Source organism: Harpia harpyja, chromosome 15, assembly GCF_026419915.1.
Source record: "Harpia harpyja isolate bHarHar1 chromosome 15, bHarHar1 primary haplotype, whole genome shotgun sequence".
Taxonomy (NCBI): Eukaryota; Metazoa; Chordata; class Aves; order Accipitriformes; family Accipitridae; genus Harpia; species Harpia harpyja.
The window spans coordinates 4107166-4124080 of record NC_068954.1 but is presented as its reverse complement, the minus strand read 5'-3'; the positions used below and the strand labels follow the sequence as shown (position 1 = coordinate 4124080).

General features: G+C 52.4%; 1 protein-coding gene across 1 annotated transcript; it reads left to right on the top strand.

Moving 5' to 3' along the window:
- The first annotated feature begins 7498 nt into the window (after positions 1–7498).
- On the top strand, positions 7499–14666 carry LOC128152229 (antimicrobial peptide THP1-like). The gene is made up of 5 exons (XM_052810330.1): positions 7499–7561; positions 12985–13072; positions 13823–13949; positions 14306–14369; positions 14496–14666. The coding sequence occupies exons 2-5, from the start codon at positions 13015–13017 to the stop codon at positions 14610–14612; spliced, it is 366 nt and encodes a 121-aa protein (XP_052666290.1). The 5' UTR covers positions 7499–7561; positions 12985–13014; the 3' UTR covers positions 14613–14666.
- Positions 14667–16915: the final 2249 nt, after the last annotated feature.

Below are 16915 nucleotides of genomic sequence, written 5' to 3'. Positions count from 1 at the left end.
GGCACCAATCTGCGAGCAGTCCTCTGAGACCAGCCCGTGTCCTCACAGCGTGGTCGGGGCGATGCTGCGCGGAGGCACCACGCACCGCCGGGAGTGGTGGCAAACCTGGACAGCCAGACCATGGTCCTGCGGAAATCCCTTACCCCAATGTCCCCAATACAGGTTGGTTTGCATTCCCACTGCCAAGGGTGTGTGTGTGTGTGTGTGTCCTTACGGAGCGACATGCAGGCGTGCATCTCTTTTCTCTGTGTGCAGGGGAGGGCACAGAAGACGGGATGAATTCCCGATAGGCATGGACCCACAAAAACACACTCAACCCACCCTCACCTATCCCCTCTCCAGGTTGGCCCTGAGCTACAGCAGCATCCCCCTCAGTGTGGGGGGGACCCACAGGGACCCCAACACCAGCCTGCCCTCTCAGCAAGGGCATCCCTGCAGCCCACATCCAGGGTCAGGGTTGGGGGGGTTGCTATGAACCTCTTAACTTCAGTGGGTGCCTGCTGGTTGGCCATTGGGTCCCAAGGCAGGTCAGAAGTCCCCATGGGGCTATTTCACAGGACATGGCACGCTGGTGGCCTTGGGTCCATCCCCAGCTGTGGGACTTGGGTACATCACATCAGGAGGATATTGTGAGGTCCAGCAGTAGCCGCGGGGGGGGGAGGCTGGAAGTCATCCTGTCCCTGAGGAAACGGGAACTGGTGGCCGGACCAGGGGACCACTCAGGAGCTTGGGATTGAGTTGGGGGTCAGCGCTGTGGGGAGGGCTCAAGACCTGGGGCTGGGGGACGTTCAGTTAGGAGCCCATGAGCAGGCTGTGGGTCAGCATCATGCGTGAGCCTTGGCGCAGACCAACGATGCTCAGCTCGGGCGGGCCATGGGGGTAGCCCCTGCACTGCCGTGGGGCAGTCCCTATGGGGGCTGGCAGGGCAGGGGTCATTCCATTGCCCCCAGGCAGGGAGCAGGGCAGTCCCTGTGGGGCTGGGAGCAGCCTCAGCCTGGGGCATTGGGTACCTTTGTGGGCACGGGCCAAAGCCAGGCTGGGATGTCAGCCGTGGGTCAAGGATCAGGTCTGGATCAGCAGGGCTAAGCTGCAGCTCTGGGGAGGGTCCAGCACAAGATCTCTAGCTCAAAGCAGCTCCACTGGGCAGGGATTGGCCCCAGCCATGGCCTCCCTGCAGTGCGGGCTAGAAGCCCTCTCCACACCATAACCAGTGGCCCTTGGCTGGCCCTGGACTGGTCCTGAGCCTGGTACCAAACCTCCAGGAGTGAGGATGCTCCCAGGACCTTTACACCTGCAAAGATACCACCACGGACACCCAATCCTCCTTCTATGGATTGCTGCTGGGGGAAATCCCCATCATGCGTCTCTCTGATAGATGGCACCAGACCCTTGGTCTCTGATGTATCCAACCTCAAGAGCCTTCGTCTCTCCAGGATCCAACTCCCAGAGCTTTGGTCTCTCTGGGCACTGGACCAGCGCGCTTGGTGCTCTCTCCCATACCCAGTACTCTGGCTTGAAGTATGCTAGAGGAGTGCACAACCATGCAGACACACCATAGACAGATTGTTCATATAAAAATTAGTTAGAAATAAAGTTTACTAGGAATATAGGACAGATTATGGCGATCAGATGTAGGGCATGGCCAGAGAAGCATATTGACCAGGAGCCTGCTTACATGATCCTGGCCCCTTTCATCCCTTGCTACTCTTTGTTTTTCATGGCCTGTTCCTCCACAACCCACCTCGATCTTTACCTTTCTGAAGCACGACATAATTCCTATATATCCACAAAGTCTCTTGATCAGGTTCACACCTCCAACACCCAATAAGTCCTATTCAGCTTCATTCAGCAGTATCCCTTAGTCTGCATAGCTCTACACAGAGACTTTCTTCTATTGAACCACATTTGTGGGTTTTGTACTAGGAACAACAATATCAGGAGCTGTATTACAACAATATCAGGAGTTGTAATTCAACTAAGTGAGTAAATTCAGACAGAATTGGGTGAGCTGTCATCTCACACAAACACTTTTCCTCTGTTCGCTGTCTGTTTATCTGAGTAGCCATCAGAAAGGTAGCCTTATGTTTGTCACTTCTTGGCATGTCTAATGCAAATCACCTTGGCAAGGATGAAACTGTTCTTGTAATGTTAAAAGGAGAGAAAAGTAAAATATATCGCATCATCATGCATGTCACACACTACCTGCTTACTAAGTAAACTGAGAGGAAAGGAAGAGACAAATATTTTATCCTTTTATGGGACTGGTTGCTACTGGTGTCTACACCAACCAGTCTGCTTTGTCCATCCCAGGCAGTCCATGCTGAGCCACCGCAGCCCGTGTGCCTGCTGCGATGCATGAGGATAACGGTGAAGACTGCAACAGCCCCCAGGAGGCAACAGCCCCCTCAGAAAAGGAGAAGGTGCAACCCCACTGCCCCCACGCAGATGGGTCACTTGCTGATTGGCCAAGGGGAGATGTGTCGGCAGGAATAAGCACATGTCCCACCCACCAGCAATGGTATAAACCCAGGGTGTTTTGGCTAAAACAGTACTCCTTGGACCCAAGGGCACCTGGACGCAAGTGGTTCCTGTTGGGTTTGTTGCTGCCTGAACACCAAGACCTTCCTCAGGTAGGTCACTGCGGGGTCTCTTTCTGCACAGCTGCCCGTTCAGCTTCTCTGTTCAAGTGCCATCGCCTTAGAGTCATCTAAACGACAAACTGTTGGAAGTATGCATGTGTATAATGAGGCCACCAGAGATGCCTAGGAAAGAGAATAAACCTGCCTAGGAGTCTAAGAGCCCAGAACATGTGGAAGATGGAACTACAGGAGAGACTGGAAAGGTGCCTCGATGCTTGAGGAGGCACCCCGAGATCTTCTGTTCTGGGGGAATGGGGAACTTCCTCAGCGAAGTAAGGAGATACTTTTCCCACAGCAGTATGGGGTTTTCCCACCCTTTCAGGCTTTCAGTTAACTCAAAAGCTTGATTTGTGTTTCCATTTCTGGCCAGCAAGACACTTCCCTGCCCTCTCGCTCCTCCCTGGGTCGGCGCTGCATGGGGCAGGGGCAGTAAGTGTGGGGCTGGGGAGTGTCTTTGCTGGGAAGCTTGGCAATAGTCTTGAGTTGAGGACGGGTACTCCCAAGCTGAGCTGGGAGGACTCTCCTGAGCCCAGGGAAGCAGAGGTGACTGGGCAGGCTGTTCTGAGCAGCCAGCTTTGGACTGGCCGAGATGATGGAGAGCACCGGCTAACCCTTCCTATAGCATGGCATCTGCAGGTACAAGCATTTCCCTCAACTCCAGAGCCTGGATCCTTTCTCGCCCATAGTCTGACTATGGGCACGGCACTGAGTGTTGGCATGAGAGTCTCCTGATGTGCAGACCTTCTCTGCTCTGGCCCTTGGCTAAGTAGAGGCAGAAATCAGAAAGGAAAGGCACAAGCAGTAGTTCTGACCTGCTTGAAATCATATCATGTTTCATTCCTTAACTGGGAACAACCCTGAAGACAGCTGGTTTCAGGCCATAGGAATTTAACACCTTTGAAGAACCCTGGACATTTGAGTCTTTCAGCAGTCAGGGAATATATACAGATGTTGTTCATGAGAAAAGTGTTTGAGGCAGGAGGCAGGAGGGAGTCAAATTTCATTAGTTCTGTAACTTCCTGTGGTAATTTTATATCTGCATCTTCCAATATTTCACTGGATGTTCCTTTGATTGAATTGGCAACAGTTGGCCCCGAGGTCTGCAGCCAGGCTTTGGTGAAAGTCTATGGAAAACCCTTGAGAAAATCAATGGAAAAACATCAGCTTAGGTGATCAATTTCCAAGAGCTTGATACATCCTGAAATGCTTCCAAGTTATGCAGGGCAGTGCAGACCTAAGAACTGTTCTTCAGAGGCAGGTAGAGGAAACATCATCTACTTTGGTTGGAGACAGCCCCTCTGTAGTTTGATATACCACAGTGTTCAGGCTTCTGCACCGCCTGGGATCCTCTGTGTCCTTAGTGCCTTGGTGTCCCCCTCTGCAGCCCCGTGAAGACCCGGGATAGGCGTCAGCCATGAAGATCCTGTACCTGCTCTTCCCCTTCTTCCTCCTCTTGATCCAGAGTGCTGCAGGTAAGAGGGGAGATGGGGTGAGGTGTGAACCCCCATCAGTGGGGCTTCCCATGTCCCCTGAAGTGACCACGTTAGTTGGAGTGAGGCAAAGGTTAGGGGGGGACTGATGAAAAGATGTTTTCCGAGTGCCCTTCCAAGAGGACATGGACTGGGGGTGGAGAGAGCCCCTGGAAATAGAAGCCTGGCGTCTTCTGTGGGTCAGGAAGGGGTTTGGTTTCAGGCTCCAACCCTGCCCCCAGCTAGCTGTTCCTCTTTGGGTGTCTCTGCATGATCTTTTGCCCTGAGTAGGGTTGAGAGAGAGCCCCAGGGGCTCGTTGGCTCCGTGGGTTGCGTGGAGCACACAGCGGTCCCTTCTTGCCTAGTAGTGTCTCAGCTGAGTGTCCCAAAACCTCACTGTCCCAAGCCACGATCCCTGCAAGGGCTGGGCAAGGGTTTTCCATCAGAGGTCACTCCAAGGCAGGGCACAGCCGGGACAGGGATGTGGGATGGGAGGAGTGCCCCGCTTGCCAGCTCTGCTGGTCCAGACTGTGGTGGACACGCAGCTGCGGGGGGCCAGCATGGCTCTTCCTCAACCTCCCGCTGGTCCTTCCCAGTGTCTGCTCTTGCGTGCACCCGCTTTAGTCTGAAAGAGTCCTTCTAGGTGAGATGCGTTGCTACTGAAGATGCAGCTATGTTGAGGTTGAAGATGAGCCCATATACTGCCCTGAAATGCATGGGGAGTGTCATCCTTTCTGCAACAACACACTGCTCTCCCAGAATATCACTTTGATTGTTTTGCATGTATCAGTCCACATGGAAACAGGACACTCATTCCGATGCAGACAACGAGGGGGATACTGCAATTTTGGGGCCTGCCAATACCCTGCAAAACCTATTGGAAGATGTTCGGGATATCGTCAATGCTGCCGAAGGTAAGACCTAGATTCCTGGCTGAGAAAAGGCTTTCCTCCTTTCTCCACAGAAATATCTGCTAAAAATTTCTTTTTAGCCAATGCCTGGTAAATACTTTCCTGCATTTATGGCTTGTGGGAGAGGCCCAAGAAGGAAGGCAAAGGCCTTTGTGGGTTTGGACCTGCCTGCTGTGGGGCTGAAGGAGCCCAAGGTCAGCCAGCACCTCCCCACTCTCCTTCAGTCCCATGGGACTTATTCGGGCTTTGCAGAGGGCTCTCCCGCACTAGCAAAGAGCGAAGCATTCACTGTCCTTGGACAGCATCAAGGACTTGATCCTGGTTTTGCTACATCTGCATAGACTTGGAGTCAGGGCTGCCAACACTAATAGAACACGGGTCCAAACTGTCTGCAATAAGGACTAAACTTCAGCTCCGCTGAGCCTGATTCTCTTGCACGGTAGACTTGCTTGTCACCGCAGGGGAGACGGGAGAGAGTGGGAGGAAGAGAAAAGTAAGTCACAACAACTGATGGGCTTGTCTGCTTTCTTCGTACAGTATCTGGGGTTGAGACCCTGAACTCTATAAGCAGGACGTGCCCCTCGCTTCTGGCTCCTGGAACCATCTCCTGTTGTCCTCTCCTGTCCCTGCCTCTGCTGTCCCCAGGCGGTGTGACAGCAGGAGTGGAAGCGCTGCTCCTGCTGGGTGCCCGGGTGCTCGTGGGCTGCAGACATCCCACCACGGACCCGGTGTCGTCTGGGCAGAGGCTGCTTTTCCCGGCTTGAATAAAGATGAGCGGTTTGGCATTGCAGCGGGCGGGCCGTGTGGCTGTTTCCTTGCGACGCGGGGTGTGCTGCGCCTGCTCTCTCTGGGGGGGTGGTCGGTTGGTGGCAGGAGAAGCGCCCGGGGGTGCCGGGGGTCACCACCGCGGCTGTCCCTGGGGATGCTCTTGAGCGGCAGCGGCGTGGGGATGCCGAGCCTGGCCGTCCCTGCTGGGCCGGGGTGTTTGCTGTGGGTGTGATGAAGCTGCTCTGCGGATGCTCCCTCCCGGGAAGCGGGAGCCCTGTCCTGGTGCTGCCGGCCACGGGCGTCCCTCGTCCCCGGCAGCTACGGCTTCCCGTGCAGGGCTGTGCTGGGTGGTGTGTCCGTCCCTTGGGTGGGCATGGCCAGGGCTGCCCACCCGACCTGTCTTGAAGTCCCTGCTGCTCCTCCTTGTCCTGCTCCAGCATACTGCAGCCCTCGCTGTGAGCTGTGTGGGAACTGTGCTGCTCCACACCCCGTCCCACCAGGCAGGAGGAGGAGGAGGAGGCCACGCAGCTCCTGCTGCAAGTGACCTGTGAAACGGGTCCCATTGACTATGGCCTGGACATGTCCATATCAGTAGTCCCGCAGGGAGTGGGCAGAGTGTCTTCTCCTCTCTGCGTGCCTGAAGGCAATCTGGGATGACAATGCTCTTCTCCATCGAAGGCAGTGACCACTACCTGTCTGCAAAGGCAAACCTCATGCTTTAGGTTCCCTGAGTGGTTCAGTACGTGTGTGTGTCCATGCACGTGTGTGTAGGGGAGCAACTAGTGATCCTGGCTGTTCTGGTGAAGGTCTTCCCTTCCAAGAAGGCAAAGCCTTCACTGCCATGGCTTTCCTGAGCTGAAGAGTTTGGTGAGGGGCGTTCAGATCATCCCTGCCTGCTGTGGCCTTTCCTCCGTGTGTGCTCACCTCGCACTGTATTGAGACTGCAGCAGTCACCACGAGCACCCTTCACCTCTGCACCGCGAAGCTGTTCCACTGCCCCAGGGGCTCCTTGGCCCAGAACATCTTTAACCAGCCTGATGGTGCTGTGGACACTCACCTCATGGCTTTCAGAGTGCGGACAGAGAGGAGAGAAAGGGAAAGAGGAAGAAAAAGAGAAAGACTGTCTCTTATCTAGAATAGATTACCTTCTCTGTTCTCTGCCACGTGTAGGACGACTGACACGGAGGGAGTGAGCTGAGAGATGGGCATATTTCTGTGCGTTCATCAGCTCATACTGGTGTATTCCTGCAGCACTTAATACGTTACTTCCAAAGTACCCAGAAAAACCTCTTGAAGTAAAATGAGAGGTAAAGCTTGCTCTCGCAAATCTCACACTAGCTGATTATTTATGTCATCAATGAAATGAGAGGACACAAAGAAGGAAACCTTTTCCTCGTTGCTACTATTCCCTGCGCCAACCGGTCTGCTTTGTCAGTCCCAGGCAGTACACGCCAAGCTCACGTGCCCGCTGTGCAGCGGGGTGTCACAAGATGTGTTGCATGAGGATAACGGTGAAGACTGCAACAGCCCCCAGGAGGCAACAGCCCCCTCAGAGAGGGAGAAGGTGCAACCCCACCGCCCCCACGCAGATGGGTCACTTGCTGATTGGCCAAGGGGAGATGTGTCGGCAGGACTAAGCGCAAGTCCCACCCACCAGCAATGGTATAAACCCAGGGTGTTTTGGCTAAAACAGTACTCCTCGGACCCAAGGGCACCTGGACGCAAGTGGTTCCTGTTGGGTTTGTTGCTGCCTGAAGACCAAGACCTTCCTCAGGTAGGTCACTGCGGGGTCTCTTTCTGCACAGCTGCCCGTTCAGCTTCTCTGTTCAGCTCCTGAAACTTTCTAAATGACAAACTGTTGGAAGTATGCCTGTATATAATGAGGCCAGCTGAGCTTTCTGAGCAAAAGCACTAATTGTCTGTATAAGTCAGTGATTATCAGAGTCCAGAGTATGCTGAAAGTGAAACTGCATTTCCTGACTACAGCTGGGACTGGAAATGCTTCTTGAGGTTTGAGGAAGGTCCCTGGGACCTCATGCTCTGGGGCACATGGGGACTGTCCTGGACAAAGTAGGGAGATGCTATTCAAGCAGCAGTATAGAGATTTGCCGTCCTTTCAGGCTTACTTTAACTTGGAAGGTTGCTTTGTACTGACCATACTGGTCACCAGGGGCCTCCCTCACCAAGTGCCGGCCGTCTCCAGGTACGTGCATTTCCCTCAACTCTAGAACCTGGTTCAATTCTTGACCCCGGTTTGACTACTGGCATTGCATTGAGTGTTGGCAGGAGCACCTCCTGACGTGCAAACCTTCTCTGCTCTGGCCCTTGGGTAGGGAGAGGTAGAAGTGTGAGCCCAAATGCGCTAGCAGTGTGTCTGGTCTGGTAACTCCATTTGGAAGTCTGTCTTGTCTCACCCTTGGCTGTGTCTCTCCAGAAACATATTTAGTTCTCCTTGAGAGATAAGTGCTGGATGCATAAGGCCTGAGGGAGAACAGCTTCCGAGGGAAAACATTCGTTTGCTTTTTCCACATGTCTTTGAATGTTGTTTTGCTTAAAAGCACAATAGTTGGGCATTATTTCTCCCATGTGTCCTTTAAGAAAATACAGAGAAAAGTGAGAAATAAGAGGATGGAAAAACATCAGCTGAATTGCCCAGCAGACCAATACTCCCCAGCTGCTCCCAGAATATCCAAAAGGAGCATATCTGACAGACAGCCTTGGGAACAGGCCACAGAAGACATCATCTTCTGTTACTTGAGATAGCCCCTCTGCAATCTGGCATATTACTGTGTGCTATCATCTCCAGGAGTTTTGGTGTTTCCCCTCTGCAGCCCCGTGAAGCCTCAGGACCGGCATCAGCCATGCGGATCCTGTACCTGCTCTTCCCCTTCTTCCTCCTGTTGGTCCATAGTGCTGCAGGTGAGAGGGGAAGAGGGGTGATGGGGTGAGGTGTGAACCCCCATCAGTAGGGTCCTCCATGTGCTGGGAAGTGACCACCTTTATCAGAGACTAGAAGGGGAATGGTTTTGAGGTTGTCGTAGAGCTCCTATGTGAAAAGCCGTGCAATGGCATACATCTGGGTGCGTTTACAGCTGTTACCGTTTGCACTGGCTGTGGAAGGATCCAGCCCAAAGAAAAGGCTTGGCTGCTTCTGGGGGTGAGGGTGGGATTCAGCTCTGGGCTCCAAGCCCTGTTATCTGCTGCCGCTCTGGGGGCGGGGGTGTCTCTGGATGAGCTACTACTGAAGTCACTGTAGGCGCAGCCTACGCAGACTATCCTAGTTGTCCAAAATGTGGATACTTTGGGGCAGAGTTGTCTGACCATGGTATGTAGCACAGTTTGGGGACTCTTCGACATGTCTGGCTCTTAGACCTCCAAGCCATCCCAGCACTGTCTGACCTAGCTGAGGTGTTCTGGTGGAGGTGAACAATTTAGAGGGTGGCTGGAGGCCATGGCACAGCCTTCTGCACACCAATGGCCAGAGACAGCCAGACACCAGGTCTTTAGCTTAGACCTTTCCAGGCTACACTGGCCATGTTGTCCAGTAGCATTGAACCTGAGTGTCCCAAAGCACTATTGTGCTGACCCATGACCCCGGTGAGGGCTGGGCAAGGGCTTTCCATCAGAGGTCACTCAAAGGGGGGGCACAACCAGGACAGGGATGTGGGATGTGAGGAACGCTCCGCTTGCCAGCTCTGCTGGTCCAGGCGGTGGTAGACATGCAGCTGGGAAGGCAGCATGGCTCTTCCTCAACCTCACGCTGGTCTTTCTCAGTGTCTGCTCTTGTGTGCACCCACATTGATGTGAAAGAGTCCTAGGTGAGACTCATTGCTTTTGAAGACACGGCTATGGTGAGGTTGAAGGTGGGCCCATATATTGGCCTGAAATGCATGGGAAGCGTCATCCTTTCTGCAACCGCACACTGCTCTCCCAGATTATAATTTTAACTGTTTCTCTGTGCATGATCTTCCACAGCAGCAGGAAGTGAAAAAAAATGCAGTCAACAAAAGGGATTCTGTGCTTTTGGGAGCTGCCCTTTCGGCTATAAATTTGTGGGACTTTGTTCAACATTCAGGCACTGCTGCAAAAGGTAAGTTCTGGAAACGGTTTACTCCTATTGATATAGTTATTATTGTCTTTCAAGCCAGCTCCTCGTTCACAGCTTCATGCATTCATGCTCAGAGGCACAAGCCAGGGAAAGACGGGAAAAGCCTTTGTGGGTTTGGACCTGCCTGCTGTGGGTCTGAAGGAGCCCACAGTCAGCCAGTGCCTCCCTGCTCTCCTTCAGCCCCACGAGGCTTGCCCATTGTCAATACGGAAAGCTCAGACGTGTTGTCCAAATGAAAAGGATGTCCCTTGTAGAGTGTTAGGCACAGGATCCTCCTCCTGATGTCTCTGAAGAGCCTTGGAGCCAAGGCTGCCACCACTAAGGAGAGCACAGCTCCAAGCCAACTGAAATGACTGGAGATTACCTCTGTGATGTTGAGTCTTATCTCCCTGCACTTGCTTGTCACCGCAGGGGACACGGGAGAGAGTGGGAGGAAGGGAAAAGTAAGTCACAACAACTGATGGGCTTGTCTGCTTTCTTCGTACAGTATCTGGGGTTGAGACCCTGAACTCTATAAGCAGGACGTGCCCCTCGCTTCTGGCTCCTGGAACCATCTCCTGTTGTCCTCTCCTGTCCCTGCCTCTGCTGTCCCCAGGCGGTGTGACAGCAGGAGTGGAAGCGCTGCTCCTGCTGGGTGCCCGGGTGCTCGTGGGCTGCAGACATCCCACCACGGACCCGGTGTCGTCTGGGCAGAGGCTGCTTTTCCCGGCTTGAATAAAGATGAGCGGTTTGGCATTGCAGCGGGCGGGCCGTGTGGCTGTTTCCTTGCGACGCGGGGTGTGCTGCGCCTGCTCTCTCTGGGGGGGTGGTCGGTTGGTGGCAGGAGAAGCGCCCGGGGGTGCCGGGGGTCACCACCGCGGCTGTCCCTGGGGATGCTCTTGAGCGGCAGCGGCGTGGGGATGCCGAGCCTGGCCGTCCCTGCTGGGCCGGGGTGTTTGCTGTGGGTGTGATGAAGCTGCTCTGCGGATGCTCCCTCCCGGGAAGCGGGAACCCTGTCCTGGTGCTGCCGGCCACGGGCGTCCCTCATCCCTGGCAGCCCCATCTCCCTCATCTGCAGTGGGGCTGAGCATTGCAGAGCAGTCCCCTCTCAGCTCCTTCCTTGCTGCCAGCTTCACAGCACCAACCCCTCTACCAGCCCCACAGCCTCTGTCCCTGCCACATCCCTCCTGGAGGGGCCTGATCCTGAAGTCAGCCCCCAAGGAGACCTTTACAGGCCTTGGAGGGAAGTAGGTCTCCCATGCTGGGTCTCCAGCTCCTCCTCAAGGTGACATCTCCAATGGGTGCCATGGACCACAACCTGGAAATGTCCAGAAGTGTAGTCCATCAGGGAGAAAGCAGGGTGTCTTCTTCTCTCTGCCTGCCTCAAATAAACTGGGATTACAAAACTGTTCTCCGTCAACAGCCAGTGGCCTCAACTTTTCTGCAAGTGCAGACCTCTGCCTTGTATAGTTAAATACACGTGTGTCCGTGCACACATGAGTATGTCAGCAGCTAGTGACCCTGGCTGTTTTACTGAATCCTTTCTATTCTTATAATTCTGAAAGGTAAGAAGTTTTATAATACTCCTCATCTGCTTGCACCTCCCATGCTAGCTGATTATGCTGTCAGATTGGAGGAGACAGGGTGGAAAGCCTTATTTGCTTTTTTGAGACTGGTTGCTACTGTCTGTACCAGGCGAAGTCCAGGCAGTTCACGCCAAGCTCACGCGCCCGCTGTGCAGCGGGGTGTCACAAGATGTGTTGCATGAGGATAACGGTGAAGACTGCAACAGCCCCCAGGAGGTACCTCAGCCTCTCCATTGCCTCAGAGAGGGAGAAGGTGCAACCCCACCGCCCCCACGCAGATGGGTCACTTGCTGATTGGCCAAGGGGAGATGTGTCGGCAGGACTAAGCGCAAGTCCCACCCACCAGCAATGGTATAAACCCAGGGTGTTTTGGCTAAAACAGTACTCCTCGGACCCAAGGGCACCTGGACGCAAGTGGTTCCTGTTGGGTTTGTTGCTGCCTGAAGACCAAGACCTTCCCTTGTCAGGCAAGTAACTGCGGGGTCTCTTTCAGGTTGGCCACCCATTCAGTCTCTCTCTTCAAGTCCCATCATAGAGGAACTGTCTAAATGACAAACTGTTGGATGTATGTGTTCACATAATGATGTCATCTGAGCATTCTAGGGAAAAAAGTAAATTGACAATACGAATTCCTACCCATTAGAGCTTGGTACCTGCTGAAGCTGGATCTAGGGTTTCACCAGCGCAGGAGAGATTGGAAAGTTTCTGTGGTGTTTGAAGAGGGACACCAGGATCTTGTAGTCTGGGGAAATGGGAACTCTATAACTTAAAGGGATGAACCACTTTACATGCAGCAGTACAGAGAATTTCCATTCTTTCACCCTTCAGTTAAGTTGAAAAGTTGTGTTTTCCTGATATTTTTGGTCACTGAGACACTTCTCTCCCCTCTTTCTCCTAACTGGTGAGCTGCTGCACAGAATCATTTCATGACCGTAGCTTTACTATTGCTTTTGCATTCAGCATTGGCACAAGCATCTCCGAAGCATGCAAACCTTCTCTACTTTGGCCTTTGGTAAAGAGATGCAGAAGCAAGAGAGCACAGGCACTAGGCGTAACTCATATGATGAGCATACTTGAAAGCATACCTAGTCTATATCTTTGATTATGTCTCCCTAGAAACATTTAAGTCTGTTTTAGAGACAAGTGTGCCCTGTGTAAGGCCCAAGGTACTTCCAAAGGTAAGTTTACTGACTGCATTCTCTAAATAGCACCAGCTGCTTTTTTACTTCGAACAACATAAATCACCAGACGTAAGATCTACGGTCTGTGCTTGGGAGAAAGCATAAGGAAGATAACTGAAAAATATGTGTTTAGGTACTGCCTTGCCTGAAACTTCCTGAACTATTCGTTAGGCTACTCACGAAATTGCATAGGTAGCTGTTGTTCTTGTGAATAGGTTACAGACAACACCATCTTCTTTTGTTCAGGATAACACATCTGCAGTTTGGTATACCACTGTGCCCAGGCTTCTGCACTGCCTGGGGTGTCCCATGCCCTTGTCGTCTTGGTGTGTCCCCTCTGCAGCCCCGTGAAGACCCGGGCCAGGCATCAGCCATGAAGATCTTGTACCTGCTCTTCCCCTTCTTCCTCCTGTTGGTCCAGGGTGCTGCAGGTGAGAGGGGAAGAGGGAAGATGAGTGAGGTGCGAACCCCCATCAGTGGGGTCTCCCATGTCCCAGGAAGCGACGATATTTTTTTAGAGCTACTCAAAGAAAGGAATGGTTTTGTGGCTTTGCTCCAGCATGAAAAGTCATGCAATGGGATATACCAAAGGATGCTCTCGCAATCCCCTTCCTCTGAGAGTAGAGGGGCTGGTGTGGAGAAAGCCATCCAAGATTAAGAGTTTGGCTCCTTCTGTGGGTTAGGGAGGGATTGAGCTCTGGGCTCCAGCCTGGACATTTAGCTGTTCCTCTGCGGGGTGTCTCCAGATGAGTTCCCATTGCAATCAGCCTATGCAGCCTACACTACTCACCTAAAAAATGAATGGGGAAGTCTCTTGTCTAATCACAGATATTTAGCACCTTCTGAGGACCCCTAGATGTGTGTGATTCTGAGATATCAAAGCCCTCTACCGCAGGCTGGATGAGCTAGCCAAGGCTTTATTGAAGAGCTGCTCCTTCTGCAGGGACAGTGGGAGGATGGAAAATATTCCTTTGTACCACAAACAGGCAGGGATACCTGTGCCTCAGGGCTTTAGCTGATAGTACTTCGAGGTAGTTCACTTGCTATTGAAGGTGCATTTATGGTCTTTTTAATACTGGGCCCACAAAATGAGTTGAAATCCTAGTGGAGTGCCAGCCCTTCTTGCAATTACAGAATATTCTCCCAAATTATCTTTTCCTTTCAATTGTTTCTCTGTACAGGGGTATCTCTGACTCCAAGAAATGAAAGTCAGTGTAAGCAAGAAGGGGGATTCTGTAGTTTTTTGACATGCTATCACCCTTATCACATCTTTGGAAGGTGTTCAGCCTTTATGGTTTGCTGCAAAAGGTAAGTTCTAAAGTGAAACGTTCAGGAACTGGCCCTCTGCTTTCTTGGCTGAAATAGATCTTTTGTTCTCTTTACAACCACACTGCTGGATAACACCCTCCTGCACTCATGTTGAAAGGCAGAGGCCAGGGAAGGAGGGTTAAAGTCCCTTGGTAACGCTGCTTGAACCTGCCCTGTGCGGGGCTGAAGAAGCCCAAATTCAACCAGCATCTTCCCAGTCCCCCTCAGCCCCATGAGACCAGGTTGGGGGCTTTCATGAAGACTTTCCCATGCTGTTGGAAAGTGAAGTTTGATCTTTGTGTAGTGTGGGGCACAGGACCATCTCCTTGAGGTTTCTGAAGACCCTTGGGTTCAAGGCTGCAACCACTAAGGAAAGTACAGGTCCAAGTCATCTGCAATAAGGACTGGAGTTCATCTGAGGTGGGGTTGCCCAGTAATTCCTTACAGATCCTTCTAATAGGAGAAGTGGCAGAGAGAAGGAGGAAGACAGAAAAGGAACATAAGAAATAAATATTGGTCACCACATATTGTGCTTTGTTTGTGCAGGAAATAGTGATGAATCCCTGGACTTTCCAAGCAGGACGTGCCCCTCGCTTCTGGCTCCTGGAACCATCCCCTGTTGTCCTCTCCCCTCCCTGCCTCTGCCATTCCCAGGTAGTGTGACAGCAGGATTGGAAGCGCTGTTCCTGCTGGGTGCTCATGGGCTGGAGACATCCCATCATGGGCCTGGTGTCGTTTGGGCAGAGGCTGCTTTTCCCAGCTTCAATAAAGACATGTAGTTTCACAGAATCACAGAATCACAGACTGGTTGAGGCTGGAAGGGACCTCTGGAGGTCATCTGGTCCAGTCCCCTGCTCAAGCAGGGCCACTGGCAGTTGGTTGCCCAGGACCACATCCAGATGGGGCTTGAAGATCTCCAAGGATGGAGACTCCACAATTTCCCTGGGCAACCTGTGCCAGTGCTCGGTTGCCTTCAGAGTAAAAAAGTTTTTCCTGATGTTCAGAGCGAACCTCCTGCGTTTCAGTGCGTGCCCATGGCCTCTGGTCCTGGCACTGGGCACCACCGAAAAGAGCCTGGCTCCGTCCTCTTTGCACCCTCCCGTCAGGTATTTATACACATTTGTAAGATCCCCTCTCTCAGCCTTTTCTTCTCCAGGCAAAACAGTCCCAGCTCTCCCAGCCTTTCCTCATAGGAGAGATGCTCCAGTTCCTTCATCATCTTGGGGGCCCTGCGCTGGACTCTCTCCAGTATGTCCATGTCTCTTGGACTGGGGAGCCCAGAACTGGACACACTACTCCAGGTTTGGCCTCACCAGTGCTGAGTAGAGGGGAAGGATCACCTTCCTCATCCTGCTGGCAATACTGGGTCTAATGCAGCCCAGGATACCTTCAGGATAGCCTTCTTTGCCTCAAGGGCCCATTGCTGGCTTATGTTCAACCTGGTGTCCACCAGGATACCTAGGTCCTTTCCTGCAAAGCTGCTTTTCAGCATATATATATATATATATATATGTCCCCAGTACATATTGGTGCGTGGGGTTGTTCCTCCCCGGGTGCAGGACATTGCACTTCTCCATCCATGTTGAACTTCATGAAGTTCCTGTCAACCCATTTCCCCAGCCTGTCGAGGTCTCTCTGGGTGGCAACACAGCCCCCAGGTGTATCAGCCACTCCTCCCAGCTTGGTGTCATCTGCAAGCTTGCTGAGGGTAAACCTGTATCTTAAAATTTCCCAATTTTCAGGGAAGAAACAGGATGCCTCATCCTCTTTTCCTGTCTGGAGACCGTATGAGACCGGCCCTGCTGCTCTCTGCTATTAGGCACTAAACCTCAGCCCTTCTACAAACCAACACACAAAGCTGTGCTGCAGGTGAACACGTATGTTTGTCTGTGTGCAGGTCTGCATGTGACCAAAATACTCGTCAGGTAGCGGTGAGGCCAGGCTGTCGCACCAGGGAAGTCTGGCTTCACAGCAATGAGGCAGCTCCAGATTTAAACCAGGTAGGCAGGTCAGCAAGGTCTACAGCCAGGATCAAATCTGACAAAGAGCTCAAGCAAGAGCCAGGGAAAAGAAATTAAGCTGAAAGGCAGCTCTCAAGTGATGTTTGGGAGAGTCCTGCTTATCACAACTCTTTCTCATGCAGCACTGTTACTCAAGGCCATGCAGCATCTCCATGTGAATCCTGGCTTTGAAAACAGACAGCTAAACCTCTGACAGGCGTGGGGTGAGCACAGGACGTTCCCTGTATGTCTCCTGAGAGATGATCCCTGGATGACATCCCTAGGAGGGATGTTCAGCTTTGTCAATATGGGAAGTAACCATATCTCTGTGCTGTACTTCTTGATGATATGTATGAGTCTGCTTTTTGAGTAAGGCAGAAAATGAAAACCTCTTCTGAGCCTTCTGCTCCATAACTCCATCACTGGTAGAGTTTTGCTACCAAGCGATCTCCCTGAAGACAAAGTTGCAAACACTTTTTTTAATGTGGTGCGTTCTGGAAAAATAAAGAGTCAGCATAGACCCAGCAAGTGAGAGCTGGATTAAGTTACCCAATGAAACATGATGGAAGCAAATGCCAACAAACAGAAGCCTAGCATCTCTGCCAAGTGCTGCACACCCAGCTGGCAAGTTGGTGATGGCTGAGGGTGGCCTCCTTGGAAAGAGAAGTCCAGAACAACCAGAGTAACTTCTTATGAACATACATGTTCATGGATATACACACATATTTACCCACAGGTGGATCATAAGCATGGAGGCATTTTGTAGAAAGGGTGAGGTCAGCCCTTTGGCAGAGAGAGCAGCCAGTCTAGCCTCTGGTTGCCTCCGGATGGGTGGAGAGGAGAAGACACCCTGCTCACTCCCTGCAGGACTACCCATCTGATCCATGGGACCCCTTCGAGATGTCACCTTGAGGGGGGAGCTGGACAGCCATCCTGGGAGATCTATTTCCCTCTAAAGTCTACAAA